Source organism: Pongo abelii, chromosome 8 (genome assembly GCF_028885655.2).
Source record: "Pongo abelii isolate AG06213 chromosome 8, NHGRI_mPonAbe1-v2.0_pri, whole genome shotgun sequence".
Classification (NCBI taxonomy): domain Eukaryota; kingdom Metazoa; phylum Chordata; class Mammalia; order Primates; family Hominidae; genus Pongo; species Pongo abelii.
Window position 1 is genome coordinate 84,118,254 of NC_071993.2, and position 20,703 is coordinate 84,138,956.

General features: G+C 35.9%; 1 protein-coding gene and 1 long non-coding RNA gene across 30 annotated transcripts in view; one reads left to right on the top strand and one right to left on the bottom strand.

Moving 5' to 3' along the window:
- The window catches only part of ANK3 (ankyrin 3), a 701,719-nt gene that overhangs the window by 613,309 nt on the left and 67,707 nt on the right, over positions 1-20,703 (top strand). For 16 of the 29 annotated variants that reach the window (XM_054521804.2, XM_054521802.2, XM_054521782.2 and 13 more), the window contains 3 exon segments: positions 750-856; positions 6,029-6,253; positions 8,973-9,127. In XM_054521804.2, the coding sequence (XP_054377779.1) occupies positions 750-856; positions 6,029-6,253; positions 8,973-9,127 (487 nt within the window). 29 annotated transcript variants of the gene reach the window in all.
- Positions 3,208-4,201, bottom strand: LOC129048291 (uncharacterized). The gene is made up of 2 exons (XR_008510520.2): positions 4,071-4,201; positions 3,208-3,479 (listed from the first exon to the last, which is right to left on the bottom strand). It is a non-coding gene; the product is annotated as an uncharacterized LOC129048291 (long non-coding RNA).

Genomic DNA, 20,703 nt, shown 5'->3' on the forward strand with positions numbered 1-20,703 from the left:
CCTGTTCTGCACAGCTTCGGAATTCAGCAAAATGTTCTTAGCAGGAAATTGTAGCATGCTTGAGGCCACCCAAATCTCCACCAAAACTCTCCTGGCTTTTCTGTTCAACAACAGTGACCCCTGTAGGTTAAAAGTACAAATCTGTTTGCACTGGTAACTGACAAAAGCCTGTAAGTTAAAAATGGGCAACAGAAAGTCAACTCAACTCCTGAAGATGTTCACCCTCCCAGAGTTTGGTAGTTCTTTTAGTTCTCGATGCTTCAACCGCCCTCTGCTGCATTCAGATATGATTGCTGTATTTTATCTGGCTTACTTGGAAGAAGTACTAGGCTGCTACTAGCTACTCCGCCCCACTTGGAACCAGAAGTCATCAAGATTGAATTTTTCATTTTTTATTTTGAGATTTGGGAAAAAAATTACAGTTGTTATAGGATTAAGTTGGAGACATGTTGAAAATGTGACATGTGCTTAAAATCATAGTTGGAGTTAGTTCTGTGATATTTCTTTGCCATGTCAGTTACCCAGGGAGCTTTCTTAAAAGATTGAAATAAAACAATACATCGATAGACTTTATTTTCTAACATTATACTCAGATTTCAATGTATTTCTACAGAGGAGAATTTAAAAATTATTTATGTTGAATGTAAGTCTATGTGGAATTAGAGGAATACAGATATATCTTATATGTGTAGAGAAACCAGTCTTGTATGGTTTGTTGATGTAATTTAATTTACCATTTTATTTTTCAGCATCTAACATTCACAAGGGAATTTGATTCAGATTCTCTTAGACATTACAGCTGGGCTGCAGACACCTTAGACAATGTCAATCTTGTTTCAAGCCCCATTCATTCTGGGTAAGTAACCTAAATGTCACTTTTCATTATCCTACTACATGAACAGTGCATTTATTACTTAGAGTTATAAATTCACATCAACAAGCTTCATATATATGAATATATTCATGTATGAAATGTATATTCATTAGTATATGTGAGATGTATTTGTAAATCATTGTTTTTTTCTAAGTAATTGTGTATGAGTTTTTTTTTGAGAAAAATTTAATTTTGTTAGAAAAAATAATGAAATTATTAGTACAACAAACTTTCCTGGCTATTCTAATCTTCTAGGTCTTTAATTTTCCTTTTCAGAAAACTTCCTTTTTAAGTTTTTTAAAATTTGAAACATAATGATTTTTCTCTATTTTACTTTTCTATTCAAATGAAGTTTTTCTAGGTATCTGATTTTTCTTTTCAATAGAAAATTAAATATGTAAGTATGCCTGTTAATTTACCTTAACTGACTTTTGTGCTTCCCTTAATAATAGAAGAATTTCTCTCAAATATTTAGTAGTTGTTTTTGTTTTTTGTTTTTGACTGGGTCTGACTCTGTCAGCCAGGCTGGAGTGCAGTGGTGCAGTCTTGGCTTACTGCAACCTCTACCTCCTGGGCCCAAGCCATTCTCCCACCTCAGCTTCTTGAGTAGCTGGGACCACAGGTGCGCACCACCATGCTCGGATAATTTTTGTATTTTTTCATAGAGATGAAGTCTCGCCATGTTGCCTAGGCTGTTCTCAAACTCCTGAGCTTAAGCAATCTGCCCGCCTTTGCCTCCCAAACTGCTGGGATTACAGGCATAAGCCGCCACACCCAGCAAATATTTAGATTTTAAATGAGCAGTAAGCTCTGGTATTGTCATTTTTTTCTCATATGATACAGGTCTTTGATTTGATAAATGATTTGTTTTGTGTGATTTTCCTTTTAAAAGAATATATAAATTTGAACTTTCAAATTGGTGCCTTCTGCATTTCTGAAATAAACTTACAATTAAGTTATATTAAATTGTAATTTAAAAAAATGAATAAAAAGAATAAAGATACTTACTTAAAAAAATAAACATACCAGTGTCTACACTGGAAGTGCTGTGGTTAAAAACCACATTGAGTAGTCTCCTCATCCTGCCTCCCTGGTCAATGGAATTCGAGGCAGGAGGCTAAAAGGGGACCTGCTTCAATTACTGAATTAATAAATTAGTGTATCTTTAGATACTGGATTCTTCATCTTTGGGTAATTCAAATTTGGGATAATTGACATCCATATAAATAGAATCAAAATAATTCATTAAAATGATGAATATCTCAAGGTATTTTTGCCTTTGAAATTGGCATTTAGGCCATAAGTTAATAGTGATCAAAGACAAGGGCAGATTATTTTGGAATTAAATAAATTAACAATAATTAACATTCATGAAGTGCTTCATATATTATATGAAGTATTTGCTGCTGCTCCTAATTAAAATAAATTGTAATAGCTAACATTTACTTACTTCTTGTCATGTACCTGGCATTGTGCTAAATCTTTTACATGTATTGTCTCATTTATATTTACTTGAACCTTATAATGATACTGTGAGATACGTATTATTCATTATCCTCATTTTACAAATAAAAAATCAGACTCACAGGAATGCTTCAGGTTAAAATATCGTTGTAGATTTTGGCTTTGTAATACTACAATTCTGAGAAACAGATCAATATCATTCAAATGGGAATAATTGACATGAAAGTGCTTCATAAATTATAAACTTTATGGTGGCTTTTGAGTTAGTAACATTGCGTTTCTTTAACTCAATTAGAGAAACCTTGAATTATTATAATTTTAAACTGCTAAAAATATTTATATAATTTATATTTGATGCATATGGGTCTAATATTGGAAAAGCAAAAGAAAAAGTCAGATTGAAGAAGGAAAATATACAACATCTGGGATACATTCAGGGGGCAAACATGTTGAAGAGTTTTTTGAATCACGCTTGATGAATTGCCGCCATATTTCAAAGACCTGAAACCATCACTTTGTATTCTCTACAAATCAAAGACAAGGTACTAGGGCTTAATTTAGTAAACTGAGACGTTGAAGAAACATGATAACAAGATCAGAAATGAACTTTCCCATACATTAAAAACAATGAAGTATTTGAGTATGCAAGTTATCTCCCATTCACCTTGAGTGTTACTGAAGACAACAGAGACAATAGACATGTGCAGGAAAGCAGAAGTAATGGCAGCAGGTGTGGGCTTATTTGAAAAGGAAAATATAGACCTGGTGTACACTTAGGAATATTTCACTGATGCCAGGTCCTTGCAGTTTATGCAGCTACGTAAGGCAGATATTTTTCTAGGTTGTCCCACAAATGACAGATGCCCTGGTTTCATTTTCTGATGGTTTTTATTTTTCCTTTGCTTGTCATGGACATTTTCTGTTGCTTGCTTCTAATTATATTACATTAATTCTTCCCATTTGCTTTCTAAATTATTTTGCAGCTATTCTTCTCCACTTCCTCAGTATGATTCAAGGTGATAACTGTGTCCTTTATGTGAACCATCCTTTTAGTATTTTTAATTTATGTGAATTTTTCCCATAGTTAGATCGTGTCAATGTCTGTAGTATATCAGCATTTGTCATCCTGCTGTTCCTAAAACTAGAAACATTCATGTATTAGTTTTAGGATCATTTGTAGAATTCGTGCTATAGTTTAAATATTAATAAGATACAAATATTATTACATACCACCTTTTAATTTGTTCTATAAGCTATGTTGCATGACTTTTTACACAGAATATGTAAGACATGAGTTTGTAAAACAAATCACTGTATTTTATAATGTTATTAAATAATAGGACCCATGTCCTGTTTAATGAATAGTCCTACTTTTCCTCAGTCTGTTGACTCTATGAAGTTGAGAACTTCAGAACAATAAATGGTTGCTGATGAGCACCAGCCATGCGCTGTGTGCTATACAGAACACAGAGAAAGAGACTCTTCCAGTTTGTTGTTAATATCATCTTAACTAGTGTTTTTTCCATTGGTTCTGATATTCTTTACAGCTGAGATATTTTTATTTTAATTCTGATAAACTGTACACTACCTTCAGTCCGCTCAGCTCCAATCAGCTATCTACCTATCCATCCACCCATCAATCCATTAGTATTAGTAACCAAGTCTCACCTACACAGTTTCTAAGCAAAACAGTTTTATTCATTGGTTCATTCAGTAAACATTTATCATGTACCTGTTTTGTGCTAGAATTGTGCTTGGCTCTGCAGGTCAAGCAGTGAACGAGACAGACCCAATCAGAATTACTATCTATATTGTTGAGACTCAGCGGTTGCCAGGGCAAACATTCCCCTCTCAGTGGAAACATTCCAGTGTGTGTGTGTATGTGTGTACTGACACAACTGAATCTTCAAACCCAGAGTTTGTCGTGAATCGTTTTAAATCCATTCTGTTACTATTATTCCTAATGAAAAATTGATTTCGTAGTTACAACTACTAAGTGCAGGGAACGATTCGATTTTGTCTTATAATATTGCCATATTGCCTTCATTATTGAATAAAAGTAGTTGTTAAATATACGTATGTCTAAGAAAATGTAGGCAGCCCAGAGCAATTTCAGGTGAGCCTCATGTCTTTTAGCATTGGTAACAATTCATCCCGACACTTGTACAAGTGAACAAGTATCTTTTTCTTTGACTAGCGAGGAGTGATTTTTGTTTTCTTTTTGTTTTTGAGAGAGTCAGTGTTTTCCCCTTTTACTTTGATTATCATAGTGGTCCAAATCTCCCAAAATCGATAGAATGTTATAAAAGACATAAATTCATTCAGAGTAAAATGGTTAAATCCAAAATGAGCAAAAGGGTGTGAAGATGAGTCCACCTTACTGATGAGCAGAGTTGGTTCTAGGAATCTGATAGGCTGAAAAATGATCGCCAGCCCATTGCCTCTCCCTGTGGGGATCACAGGCCAGTTTGCTTGAAAAGGTCACTCTTTCAAGGTCAAGAGGTACCATTCTTCAGAAGAGGGTCCCCAGCTAGGAAGTCCATGCGAGGTCTTAAAATCTGTTTGCAGGATGTTAGCATTGTTTTTAGGGGAAAAAATAGTAAAGATTTTTGATGGATGGGATTATTTTTTTTCTAAAAACACTTTAAGAATTCAGACAATTTTCTAATTATCACTATTTTGTACTGTGCTGGTAATCTGTGTATTTTCATATGTGAAAACTAGAATACAGAAATATATTTGTGTTCCCCTGTCTGACCTTAACTCTTCCACACATTGAACTCATTGATTTATGTTTACTTATAACTCTGTGATAATGATAACTGTGTTACAAGTTTGTGATGATGATAGTGGGACCATGCATATGTGATAGAAGACAGTGATTCCAATATACTTCTACCCAAAAATAACAGTTAATTTCTTTACATTTCTATACCTATTAATACATGCAGACAGTTTTCTCCTTACTAGCTTTAATAAAAGGCCAATGACAGAATTATATTATTTAGAGCCATTTTCTAAAAGTCTAAGTTCCATTTTTTTATCATTGTATAAAATATTCGAATGTAGGTTATTTCAGACAGATTTTAAGCCCATATTTATACTGAAAACATTTAATCCCTTTCCATCAAAATCACCATAGCAAATCTAGTCATCTCCTGCTTTTATTCTTATATTCTGCTTCATCATAGTAAAAATTAGTGTTGGTATGATTAAAAATACATTTATTTTATGAGTTGTAAATGTCAAGACATACTGTGGAGTTTCATCTTACTTGTAAGAGACCATATGGCAGCATATGGCAAAAACCACTTATAGTTAAAATGACCTTTGAATATAAAGACCACAGTTTTTTTGTTCTAAATGCATGAGAATCCTCTTACTAGACCGTTTTTACTCCAGTTTTGAAACCTTCCTTATTCCTTCCATTTGAGCCTGGTAAAGTAGTTGGCTTTTCTGTGGGGGCAGTGTTCCACCAAAAACAAGTTGTGTTTCAGTTTTTGCAAAGTGCACAAGTTAAATGCATGTTTGATGTGACTCCACTGTATTTACTTCCGATTTACCTTTAAAGAGAGGAAATGATAGCTACATTGTCTGTCGCTTTAAATAAACTTAAACATTTAATTTCCAAACTTGCTGTGAACACAGTTTATTCCGTCCTTGAATTGGCCTCTGATCTTCTCCCCTCAGGTTTCTGGTTAGTTTTATGGTGGACGCGAGAGGGGGCTCCATGAGAGGAAGCCGTCATCACGGGATGAGAATCATCATTCCTCCACGCAAGTGTACGGCCCCCACTCGAATCACCTGCCGTTTGGTAAAGAGACATAAACTGGCCAACCCACCCCCCATGGTGGAAGGAGAGGGATTAGCCAGTAGGCTGGTAGAAATGGGTCCTGCAGGGGCACAATTTTTAGGGTAAGTTGTTTTGTCAATTTTAACCTTGGCCCTCACAATGCATCTTTGATTTTCTTTACCCTTGTTAACTCGAGGAGTTAACTCTTAAAACTGCTTAGTTGTACCTGATTGAGTATACTTTTTGTAAAGTGTCAAAGGTCACAAAGCTGTGTGAAAGGCTAATAGGCTGATACTTTCTTAACTGAGTTTGCTGGTCAAGGCTTTTACTAACCGAGAAGCATGTTCTCTGCTCAGCAAGTGCACGGAACCCCAGTGGTCCCTGTAGAAGTCAAGGCACCATTCTAGGGAAAAAATACAGATGCTGGAATTATTTTACCACATTGAATATATGGCTACTTTGGGGACATGTCTTTTTGGGAAACAGTTCATTGTGATATGGTATTTTACAAAAAGGAAAAATGAATTTAATTCATTTTCTGAGGTGGCACTTGGGTACAAATCAGGCAGGCTCTGTCGTGACTGACAGTTTGTTCACAATTTCCCCTTCTCGTTTCTCTTTCTGCTGCATGGATGTTATTCAGTAAACTGCATCTTCCTACCAATCCTCCCCCTGTAAATGAGGGTGAGAGCTTGGTTAGCCGAATCCTGCAGCTTGGGCCTCAAGGAACAAAATTTATTGGGTAGGACCTTTATAGACAAGATACAGAATGTCTACAATTTTTTTTTCCATTTTCAATTTTTTTCTGTCACACCCATGGTCTGATTCTTGTCTTAAGTTTATTTTTATTTTTTAAGTTTTTTTTAATGCTTTCAGTTGATGTGTGTCACTGAAAGAAAAAAAAATCATAGTGGCTTGACTTAATGTAGCACCGCTACCTATCTTGTGCTTTTCAGGCATGTGGAATTCACTGCAAGCATTCTGCTTTCATAACTTCGTGCTTTTGTAAACCTTTCTTTTATTTGAAATGTTTCTTCTGAATATGATACTTTTTAAGACAGCAACAGTCTTTAACCCAGTGTAAGAGAAGGTATTTGCAGGCTTTGAGTCAACATTTGCTATAAATTACATGTATGTACACCTGTGTGTGTGTGTAATTAGATCTTTTAAAAGTACATGAGTACTGTGTAATTTTTTATGGGCTTTGAGAAGAAGTCATCAATAAGTAAACTGATTTTGAAAAGTGTTGGGAAAATAAGATATTTAAATAAAATTAAATAGGCAGCAGATAGAATGTTCTTTTAAAGTTATAAAATTGTTTCGTTTGGTTTTGTTTGAGCTGAAATGCATTGGTATTTGTTGTTTGTTCACTTGTCTGTTTGATTGTTGTATTTGCCTTGGCAGTCTGCATGAAGAAACCTGTTAATGAAAAGCTATGCTTGGCTTTCACCTTGATCAAAGACCCTTGTTCATACCTTCTCTCCAATATCATTGAGCATCATACATAAAGCCACATTCCTTAAATATTTACAGAGACAGTATCTGACATATTAACCTGCAAAGATTGTATCTTGTTCTCAAAAATAAATACAATTTAATGTTTAATTATAAGGTGTAGTTAAAAACTCTGGTAAATATCTTAATCTTGAAATTATTAATACTGCTAAGAACACTTGATTTTGTTTCTACCTATTGAAGAATAAAGGCATTATAAAAATTATTTTTTAATCTTTAATTTGAAAGAACTATGATTTTGCCAAAAGCAAAATGATCATATTTATCATCCCCTTTTTAAGCAAATGCTTTTCTAATAAATCGATATTCATGTTTTTATTTATGTTATTTGATCATTACAACTACTATCCCTTTTTCTGCTCTTACTTATTTAAGCCTGTATCTTCTGTTATCACATATACCTAAACACATAGGTTAAGAAGTAGGGTTCCATACAACCTCTGTAGGAGAATAATGATACTGTCTACTTAAATGTCATAAAATAAAGCTGCACAATCCAACTACATAAACTGTGTGTGATTGTGGTCTGCTTACTTCCATTCATCTCTTTTAGTATTTATCCTATTTTAAAATTTAACAAAATTATTTCCCGTGGCTTGATTGGCTATGTTCAATTTGCAGCCATTCTTTTACATTCCTTTGCAAAAGGACACTGTCAAAAATTACTGTGTCATTATATGACAATTTCAAACCAACAAGTACTTTTACAGAAAAGTGTAAGTATTCCTATGCAGGTTATATTAGAGCCAGGAATTGAAGCTACCTACTACCATTTCACAAATTGAAAAACACAGGAATTGTCTTAACTGTACAGGCCATGAAAGGCATGGAATCTGCCTGTTGGAGGAGTCGTTAACATATTGATTGTTTTCTTGCTAAGGAGAAAATATAGCAATCACCTTTCAAACTAGGAACTTTATAGAATTTTTTTTTTTTTAAATGACTGTGTCCTTTTAAATCATTAGCATTTGTATAATATACCTATTGTGTCTTTTAAAAATGGACCAACTTTCTTATGGTCTACTTTAATAAGTTTCCATTCTGATTCAAAATTCCTATTTATATGTACTGAAAAATTTCCCCCATTAATCCTATGCCTAACATATGGTAGTCCTCCAAGAACTGTTTGTGAATGAATGAATGATGGCATGTTTTCAGGCTTCGAAAATATTCTTTAATTAGCAAATGATTCTGCAGCTTTGAAATCATTCCCAACCTTAGTGGCACCTCTGATTTCAAATGAATACTGTTAATGAAACATTTTTAAAGTATGATACTATAAATATATTTAATTTGATACCAAAATAATGTGGATTTTTTTTCCAGCCCTGTCATAGTGGAAATCCCTCACTTTGGGTCCATGAGAGGAAAAGAGAGAGAACTCATTGTTCTTCGAAGTGAAAATGGTGAAACTTGGAAGGAGCATCAGTTTGACAGCAAAAATGAAGATTTAACCGAGTTACTTAATGGCATGGATGAAGGTAATAATGATGGCTCCTTGGTTCTGTAAATGTCTGCAGGCAGAAATTAAAGGAATGACTAGATTACATGAAACAGGACCTGAATTTCACACATTTGTATTTTAAGCTAGGACCCAAGTTCTTCAGCTGTTATTGCTGTTTTCTATATCATAATGCTGAAGTTCCATTTAATCTAACAAACTTTATTCTCCGTAATATAAAAGTTTAAGTATTTTGATGATTCCATCTTTAATCACATACATCAATCTTTCCAATACCAAAGAAAGTTTTCTGAGTCAAAAATGAGCAAGAAGAGGGTGAAGTAATAATGGAAAGTATGCAAGGCATGCTGAGCATTTTGAAAATATGTTCACATTTTATTTTTGGAATTATTTCTGGACTCTTTCAGCTTTTTCAAGTTTCTCCCAGATAATTTCAGTATCCTTCATAAAGTTTTAATTTCTCTTGGGCCATAATTAGTCTTTAAAAAACGTTTCAGGGTAATTATTGGAGTCTGTGGTGTTTCAATGTCTCCTTCTTTGACCTAGTAAGACTGGTATATATCTGAGCATGTCACTTTTTCATACACAACTTCTTCAGGCTGTCTGACCCTAAGAACCAGAGCAATTTTTCTTAGTAGACATTGGGAATAGTCTGGTTTTGAGAATAGGTGTTTGACGCAGAGTTTTCCTTTAAAAATGTAAAAAAAAAAAAAATTAGATAACAGGCTTACCATAACGTCTGATGCTGAGAGAAAAATATCAGAGCTAATTCTTCCTTTATACTCACTTCCTAATCACTCCAAATCCAGGAATTATTTAAATAACAGCTTTATTAGAGATATAATTCATATTCCATAAGATCCACTCTTTTTCAATTCACTGACTTTTGGAATGCACTCAGCATAGTCTCCAGTGGGTTTCAAGGTGTGAACGAAGGAGCGAGGTGAACCGTAGGGTACTTGAGGAATGACCTTGGGCAAATTCATTGAACTCTGTGAGCCTGTCTTTCTTCTGCAAAATGGAGATTACCTTCCTAACTTCCTATGGTTATTGTTGAGAATAAATAAAATAGTTATGTGAGGCGCATATGAAATACAGTCCTTGTTACGTAGTAAGCCCTTGATAATTATGAGTTATTATCACCATTATATTTGTTCTGTAGAAAAAATTGTCACGCCAAAGGTTTGGTATAACGCACAATCACCACCAACCATGAATTTAAAGATGTCTTTACAGCAAGGTAGAGGGAAAATAGTAATTGTTGAGTGTCTAGCATTCATGAAGCACTGATAAATGCCTTCATATGTGAAAAATTTAAAAAGAAAGGATAGCACTGCAAATCAGGTGGTTTTAACTCCACTTGTAAGGAAACTGAAGTTCAGAGATGTTGAGTAACATATCTAAGGTTATTCCACTGAGTAGTAAGGCTGGGGTCCAAATGTAGGTCTACTTCTTTTCTTTTCTTTCTTTCTTTTTTTTTTTTTTTTTGAGTTGGAGTCTCACTCTGTCACCCAGGCTGGAGTGCCGTGGCATAATCTCGACTCACTGCAATGTCCGCCTCCTGGGTTCAAGCAATTCTCCTCCCTCAGCGTAAACTAAGGCTCAGAGAGATTGAGTGCTAAACTCAAACCTACACGTGTAGGTTTGTTATATAGGTAAACTCGTGTTGCAGGAGTTTATTATACAGATTATTCTTTTACTCAGGTTCAAAGCCTAGTACCTACTAGTTATTTTTTGTGATCCTCTCACTCCTCCCACCCTCCACCTTCAAGTAGGCCCCAGTGTCTGTTGTCTTTGTGTCCACAAGTTCTCATTTAGCTCCCACTTAGAAGTGAGAATATGCAGTATTTGGTTTTCTGTTCCTGCATTAGTTTGCTAAGGATAATGGCCTCCAGCTCCATCCATGTTCCTGCAAAAGACAGGATCTCATTCTTTTTTATGGCTGCATAGTATTCCAAGGTGTAAAGAAATAATGATATAATCTTCTGTCTTGGATTCTATGTGTTATTTTGGAAAAACTAGATAGCATTTCCTTGCCACATTTTTAAAGACCAGGTAAACTGTTGGTTCCATTTTAGACAATTCAAAGGAAATGCAAATACTTCAGGCTTAAAGAATCAAGCACTGGAGGCCACTAGAGCAAAAACGAGGATGGAATTTTCAAGGCACAGGTTTCTTCATGTATTAAACTTAATAGTAATGAAGCAACCACTACACACATTTTATAATTGAAGCTCAATTAATCAAATTGTATGCCAAACTCGAGCCCTTCTCACCACTCTTTTCATATCCCCAAAGACACTTCATTCTTACCAGAACTTTCCTCTCTACAAAAGCAGACCAGCCAAAAAAAACCCCAAATCTGTCTTTTTAAAAAGCCAACTTCTTCCTTGAAGGTACAACTGTTCAAAGTTCTAGTTCAGAGAGAAGCATAAGCACAGTTTAGGAGGTTTCATGTTTTTTATGTTCTTTTATCCTCTCTGTTCCCCTCCCATTTTGCTACTGAATAACTGTGAATTAACAAGATAAAAATAGTTCCTGAATTAAACCCGTGACCAGGTCACTCAAGGTTTCCTTAAAAAAGACAAATAGGTTGGGTGCAGTGGTTCACGCCTGTAATCCCAGCACTTTGGGAGGCCGAGGCAAGTGGATCACGAAGTCAAGAGATCGAGACCATCCTGGCCAACATGGTGAAACCCCCGTCTCTACTAAAAATACAAAAATTAGCTGGGCGTGGTGGCATGTGCTTGTAGTCCCAGCTACTCGGGAGGCTGAGGCAAGAGAATCACTTGAACCCAGGAGGCGGAGGTTGCAGTGAGCCGAGATCGCACCACTGCACTCCAGGCTGATGACAGCAAGACTTTGTCTCAGAAAAAAAAAAAAAAAACCATAATAAATTGTCTTACCATTATTTAATATAACGTATTAATTTCATAACAATTAAGCTTTATCTGTCATCTGTGGCAAGTGACCCTTGATAATGTCTGTCTTGTTATAAATGTTTACTTTTTCAACCCCCTTCTCCATAGATGAATTCTATGTGCTACTTTATAACCAATCTACATGCTACTTTTATAACCAGTCCTGTTGTAGGTTCTTCTCTGAAAATTTTAAAACTCAAATATTTAAAAATCATCTTAGCAAATATTCTGATCACTGATTTTTATTAACACAATTGTAAAGATCAGTTTATGTTCCTATAGTGTGTTAAAATGTGTGAAGCCTTTCCATGTACACAATCAAATTTAACTGTTAGAATAACTCCTGGGAAAGAGAAGTTTAAGGAGCAGGATAATTTGCCCCATGTAATGTGGTGGTTGGGATCATGATTTATGGGAGTTACATAGACTAGACTTCTCATCTTGGCTCCACCACTTACTCATTGTGTGACCGTAACGAAGCGCTCAATCTCTGAGCCTTGGTTTAAATGTGTAAAGTGAGGGTGTCTAATACTGAACTAATAGGGAATAGATGAGCTAATATATGTAAAGTTCCTAGCTTGATGCCTGGAATATGAGAATCACTCAATCAGTGTTTAGTCATAGTCACAACTGCCATGTAAGTTGTGCAGGAGAGCAAATGGGGTCTGAAATCCTGCCCTTTTCACTTGTCAAGCCATCTGCCCTGACACTGGCCTGTAAGACATAGGGGTACTTTTTTCTAATTTGCTCAAAGCTGCTATCTAGTTGCCAAGCTGTGTACCTACAAGGTTGTGTACATCCCAAGTGGGCACCCTTTTCCAAATCGTACAAAGACACTACATCAGCTAGTAAAAGCCCTGGTCATGGTTGATTATGATGACACACACTCAACATCGCCACCACCCAGCTGGGAAACAGTAAATAGATTTAGTCTTCCAAAACCTGGACTTCTGACTCCACACCTAGTTGTCTGTCTGCACTGCTCCTTTGCCTCTGTATGCTCTCGAATGATGCCTGTGAAAGTGCTTTGTGTAGAACAAAAGAGCCACATATATGTCAGCTGGTATTTAAGTTTTCCATTACTAATGAAGACACCTCTTAGTTTCTTTGTATGACACAAAAAATACGGTATATATTCAGGAAAAACTGTAGCTGCAAAATAAGGGGGAATTAAAAGTTACTCCTTATCACCAGCAAGCCCAGGGACTAAAATATCAGTGGTTTTGCTAACGAAGTAGGTGTATTAGCAAAGGTCTATTGAAGAGGCTAGAATCACAGAAAGGACAGTTGGTCTGGGTGTGAAGAACCTGCCATCACCACTAAGGTATCATGCAACAAGAACAACTTTTAACTTTGGCAGCAGACATAGATCTTGTTCTCGTCTTTGTCAATTTTTGTTTTCTCAGCCGAGAAAAAGATGCTGCAAACAGAAAACAAACATTCATTCCCCCCACCAAATTATAACGCAGCGAACTAAATTCACTTTTTAAGTTTAATGAAAACCTTACTTTAATTAAACTCACAAAGTTGAATTAAACATGTTTAAAATTACATCTCCAAAGTCAGACCCCAAAGAGTGTTTTGTAGTTTGCTGTTGTCTTGGATCTGGAAGCATTTTCTTGTAGAAGAGGTCCTTAATTTACAAATCAAAAGCTCCAGAAATGTTCTAGTCCTGCCCTGTCCCATACAGTAGCCACTAACTCCAGGGAGCAACAGAGCACTTGAAATAAAATTAGTACAAATGGAAATATGCTGCAAATGTAAAATACACCAGATACATGAGGATGAGTACCCTCCTCCGAATACATATCTCATTATTAATTTTTACATTGGTTACACATTGAAATGGTAATATTTTGGATATATTAATCTAAATAAAATGTGCCTATAATCCCAGCTACTCAGGAGGCTGAGGTGGGAGGATTGCTTGAGGTCAGGATTTCAGGAGCTCAGCCTGGGCAACATACACTTCATCTCTAAAAAAGAAATAAAAAATTAATTTCACCTGTTTATTTTTATTTTTTAGCGTGGCTATAGGAAATTTAAAATTACATACCCAGTTTACATTATATTTTTACTGGACAGTGCCTCTCTGGACAGTGTGTATGCTTTGTTTTACATATCTATTTTGTTTTAACACAAAAATTGTTGCTACCTAAGTATTACACAGAAGGCTTTGAGTATTTATGAATTATGCCATTATTTAAAAATCCCAATCACTGTCTTGGAACAAAATGTTGCTGAAGTTCCCCCAAACAATTTTACAATGCTAGGAACATATTTTCTTGTCATTGCTGAACTTTCAAATGAGAGCAAATGAAGTTTTTAAGATAATACATTTTAGATTGAATAATTACACTATTGTTTTATTGTAAACAGGAAAGGGAAATTGGTACTTGCTATGTAACAGAAAATTTTGTAAATTTACTATCTGACTACATAACCAATATCTTAGAAACAGACTTCTCAGAAGTTGCCACTTGGGTTCATTTCAATATAATTTAATTGTTTTTGCCATGAGACCAATAGTGTCAAGTCATTGTAAAAGCAGTTGAGCACTGATGTGAAATATGTAGCTTTATGTTGTGCACAGCACCATCTGCTGGAGAAATCTAGTAACAGTTTTGAAACATTCCCAAGGAGAGAATAAAAATAGAATTTAACCAAATCAGGATTGTGGTTGGGGTGCAAAAAAAAAAAAAAAACCATAGCAAAATACTGACTTTCAGCCTATTGCCATAAACTGGCATTTTAAATCAATTGAGTGATGTCCATCATGTTGATAAAGGAAAGGAAACTGTAGCAGAACAGTCCCCCAAACTAGTAGAAATAAAAATTCTAGTTTAGAAATGAAAATTAGAACAAAGCAAATAAGCATTAATAAGGACAAGTTTTTAATGCATTTGTATATATGCATTTGTCAGAAATTACATGTCTTTATGAAACATTAGTGGATCAAAATAATGACATCAGCCATCCTGCCCCCAACTTCCCACATCAGGCACAGTAGAGCTTTTAGCCCTCTGAGGGCAGTGAAGCAGGTCCAAGAGGTTGGACATCAGCCTCCACTACCTTTAGTGTTGATGTGAACAGAGAGACCAGTGTGCCAGAAACTGCAGGTCTAAGCTTTTGGAGTTTAGTGTGTTCTGTATTTGCTGCTCATGCGAGGTTATTGATTCATGGTGTTTAAGACACTGTTTATGATCCTAGATTTTGAAGATAGAATCATATTAATTGATTTTTCCCTTATATGTAACAGTAATGGCTTAAACAATGGGGTGAAAAAAGTGACATATGGGGACTAATTTCCTGAAACCATGTTTTTATTTGCACAAATGGAAAAGTAAGCAAATGTAAGTCTCTTAATCTGCAGTCATGGAAGAAAACCTTAGAAGGATTATTCCAACGTGGCCAGACATCCCCTACTTCTCTTCCTCCAGGAAGCCCTCCCTAAACCCCAGACTCAGATCAAACTGGTAGATACACCCACAGCACCATAACTGCAACTTTGAACTTTGATATCTTCCTTGGTGCATTGCAAAAGTCCAAGAGGGCAGAGACCAACTCTGACTTTTTGACAGCCATTATGCGCACTGCATATAACAACTCTTGATACAGAGTTGTCACTTCATCATAGTCTGTTGAATGAATGGAGAAATGAATGACTTGTGTCAGGCATATGCCCCCCTATTGGTGACACTTTTTCTCAATCCAGTGACCCTTACCCAAGAGAGAGAAAAACTTTCTGGAAGAAGGGAGGCTACACCAAATGGGGAGAGGAAGTCTGGGGCCTGGGGAAGGCTCTGGGGCGGGTTATAGTCATTCTACACACAGAGTACAAAGTAATCTTAAATGTCAACACTGAAGGTAGAGTTCAAAAAATAGTCACATTTCTCCCTGATTTTTAAAGTAATATATCTCATAAGCACATAAGGATTAAAAATTAATCTTCTAAAAATAGCTTTAAAAATATATGATTGTCAGAAATTATATTAATAGACTGCTAAAACTGGAGGGAAAAACAAGCAGGTATATCATTGTTTCCAGACATTCTGCATCATCAGCACTTATTACACGTGCAAATCTAAACAACAAAGAGGATCTCTACCCTGAATAAAGATGTGAAATAATGCTGACCCAAATATATATAAAGCAGATGACAGAATTGAATAAGAATATGAGTTAAACACTAAAATTATAAATGGTGCATGGAGCCTTTCATACTATCTTTGCCATGCCCCATGAGTTTATAATTATTTTAAAATAAATGTTTTTTTAAAACATTGAAAAGATCTCTATGATGTTTACTTCAAGGAAGAAGGATCAAGTTATGTCATTTGAGGATTTTTCCCTATAACATCTTATGTGAGCTTATTATGAAAGTTGCGTGTTTTGAAGGAGCTGAACTTTAATTCCAAAGGGATAAATGCCTGTAGTTTTCTAAACTAGTTCAGTAAATATATTACAAATGCTATGTTGTTCTACATATTCTATAACTAGAGTTGAATAGTATAGATTTATTTTTTATTTTCTTCATTTCTCCCAACTTATTTGATATTTAACTTTCAGTAATTGGTGATTTTTTTAATGGAATGAAATGGAAATGATAGCAATTCAGATTTATACTTTGTAGAGAATTATTTTTAAAATCTAGCTTATGTATTCCCTTAGATCTGCTACAGATTGACTCTCTGGCTGCCCTCAAAAGCTGTGTGACCTCGAAAAGAATATATAACTCTTCTAAGTTATTATGTGAACAGAATTGTGCTGGGTGGTTTTCTGTTATTTTTTTTGTCATATCCATCCCAGAGGAAACTGCTCATCCTAATCACACAGATGAGGAACATATGGCTCAGAGAAGTTCAGGAACTTGCCTGAGGTCCAGGTGCACTGACTGTAGAGCTAGGTTTCAACCCTGGGCACCTGTCTACAGTGACTTTCCACAGACCCCATAACTTGCTTTTTGAAATCTAACATTCTAAAAATCCTTTACTTTTTCACCTCTCAATATCAAATACCCCATTCTTAGAGGAGCTGAGGAAAGCCTGCACCTGACTAGAAATTAACCCTGATACAGAAATCATCCTTTGGGAAACCTTGAGGCCATTTGTATTCCTCACGCTCCACCCTGACCAGGTCACAAATAGCCTTTGAAATCTAAATTGATATAGGAAACAGAGCTGTGTCCCCATTTAACCAAGTGATCGAGACATTTAATTGTGTGCCCATAAGAGTGAGGCAAAAACTAATCAAGATGGTCATTTGAAAGCGTTAAGAGTAACCCATTTAGTCAGAACATGATTTCAGTCATGTTATTTATGCTTCATTGTATTATGGTCTCCTTAACCATTTATATTTGCAAAGCATTTTATGATTCTTATTGTTTGTAACAAAACCTCAGTCACAGAGAATGCTGTCCCACCTTTTACAAATAAACTGAGTTACAAGTGCTTAAGAAATTTATCATTTATCTATGAGGCAAGAAGGCTATAGAACATTAGTGGCTCTGTAATCAGGCCTGCTGCTTAGATGGGTCAATGAGAAGTCAAGTCACCTTTTCCACCACGGCATTTGCAAGTCTATTCATTACTCATCCATTTATCAACCACCACTCATGTGTCAGGCAGTCTGCAAAGACACTGTTAAAGAGTGGTTGAAGTCCATGTCTGTGTGACTTCATCTCTTCCCAACACCCCTTTCCTAGACCTAGGTTCTAAGCTCTAAAACTGATGAGCTAAATCCGTCTGGACAAGTCACTTAAGCTCTCTGAACTTCAGACAGCTATTTTACCAAAATGCTGCGTGGGCCAAATGATAATTGACCTGACACAAAATAGACCTTCAGTAAGTGTAAAGTTCAATCTTCCTCCTGGCCAAAATTGCCTATTTCAGAACTCACTTCTCTTTTCCCTCTAATCCTCTTTTTGTATGTGAGAATTTAGTAACAGATTTTAAAAAGAGAGAGGAGAGAGGAGAGAGGAATTTCAGGGTCTTTTCATAGTCTATGGCATTATGAATCACCCTGAAAGGTAAGAAGCTCTTATGTTTATGTTCTATTGTTTACCTTACGGCAACTTATGCCATTTTCTCCCTCAATTCTGTAGCTGTGGAGTTATTTAGAATATCCTTTTAAAAAACAAAACCATATAAAAGTAATGAATATTTATTTTTGCCAATAAGCTTTTCATCTCATATTAAACCATTCTTATTTTTTATAGGGTCCTGTTGTCATGTTTTTAACAATTTGGGTTCTGAATTTTTAAGACAAAATACAGGATGAGAGTCTACCAAGACATTACTTTTTCAAATGTGTCAAAAAGTCACCTGGGTAGAGTATGAAAACAGATTTTTAGGTTTCACCCCAGGTCTGCCTAGTCAGAAGCCCAGCAATCTGTGGTACTAACATGTAGTACGATTGTTTCTTATGAACTGGCCAGGTTGGAGAACATTGCATTAGGAGATAGGAACTCTGCAGATGTGAATGTGATAGAGGCATTGCATTTGTGCCGCAGATTATTTTGTTGAGCTTTTTTCTATAATGTATAGGATGGGACAAAACAAAAGATTCTTGGTAATATATTGCTGCTTCTTTGACCTAATTAGTAAGGACCATTTTTAAAATCTAAATACATATAAGTTCAATCCCAGAAAGAATATTGGCACTGTTCATTTTTACATTATCAGGCTTTATTACTATTTACCTGGAAATCTGACTTCTCTGATATACTTTTAATTTATTTTATTTCTTTCTTTATTTTTGAGATGGAGTCTCGCTCTGTCACCCAGGCTGGAGTGCAGTGGCATGATCTTGGCTCACTGCAATCTCTACCTCCCGGGTTCTAGTGATTCTCCTGCCTCAGCCTCCCGATAGCTGGGATTACAGGCATCCACCGACACACCTGGCTAATTTTTGTATTTTTAGTAGAGACAGGGTTTCACCATGTTGGCCACACTGGTCTTGAACTCCTGATCTCAGGTGATCCACCCACCACAGCCTTCCAAAATGCTGGGATTACAGGCATGAGCCACTGTACCCGGCCTCTGATATACTTTTAAAATACGTAATACAAAACTACCAGAAGGAGTTTTATATTCTCATGAAAGTTAAACTCATTTTGTGTAAATGTTCATTAAGTAAACAGTAATTTGAGTTATAAACACATAGACATAATAGATTTCACTGTGGATTAAAAAATAGGAAGATTAGAACCACTTTTTCACATGCATTTTTTTTTTAATAAAAATAAAACTAGGCCAGGCACAGTGGCTCACACCTGTAATCCAAATACTTTGAGAGGTTGAGGCAGAGGATTGCTTGAGGCCAGGAGTTCAAGACCAGCCTGGGCAATATAGCAAGGGCCAGTCTCTACAAAAAAAGTTTAGAAATTAGCAGGGCGTGGTGATGTACATCTGTAGTGTCAGCTGCTCAGGAGGCTGAAGTGGGAGGATTGCTTGAGCCCAGAAGTTCAAGGCTGAAATGAGCTATGATCATACCACTGCATTCCAGCCAAAGTGACAAAGTGAAACCTCATATCTAATAAATAAAATAATAAATCTAAAAGAACAAACAATAACCAGTCTCTACTAGTACGTATATTTTATAGCAAGACTTAAAGAACTGTACAGTTGTTTGATATGAAAAGTGTCTGAGTCTCATTGATTCCCAGTTGATTTCTTCAGTAGATGCTTGTTTAGCACCTGCTGTGTGCCGGGTCTCAATATCAAACATCATTTAATTTAATATAGTTTAACTATGGCTACCTTGCTCTTTATGAAAAGAACACCTAATTTTTAGAACAACTGATAATTTTATTAGACTCATAGGCCTTAGGGGAAGGTACTTACGATGCCGAGCAATGCGGCCACAGTCCAGGTGTGAGAGTTAGCTGAGTGTGGAGGGTCCTTGCCCCCTTCCCCCTTGGAGCCTCTCTCCAGCTGTCTGGGGATTTAGTTCTCTCTTTTCCAGCACTGAGCTAAGGATATTTTGTTTTGTATTTCACTTTCCTTTTTAAAAGCAAGAAACAGGGAAAAAACAGGTTTGAGTTGAATGTGTTAACACATTAAAATGTTATCTAATGTTTTATTTATATATAATATTTATTAATGCTAATCCTATTAATGGTCAGGTAATAAATTTTCAGATCCTAAGAATTCTGTAGTGACATTACTGATGGCTTTACCTCCTCCTTTTGCCTTTTCACACTTACCTACTGTCTATGTCATTTATTTTTTTGACTTAGGCAATATCCTAGAATTTCATAGCCTAGCCGCCAACTGCAGCCCTTGAAGAGATTATGCCTTTCTTTACAAAACAATATTTAAGTAATACTTTTTGTATATTTTTGTATTTTTCTTGGCTTTCATTCTTAGGGGAAAAAAACTTATAAATATCTTAAGCACACAAACAGGATGAAACCTGGTTATAAGAAACCAGAGAGGGCTGGGCGTGGTTTTCACAGCTCATGCCTGTAATCCCAGAACTTTGGGAGGCTGAGGCAGGCACATCACTTGAGCTCAGGAGTTCAATACCAGTTTGGCCAACATTGTGAAACCCCATCTCTACTAAAAATACAAAAATTAGCTGGGCATGGTAGCGCACGGCTGTAATCCCAGCTACTTGGGAGGCTGAGACAGGAGAACTGCTTGAATCCAGGAGGTGAAAATTGTAGTGAGCA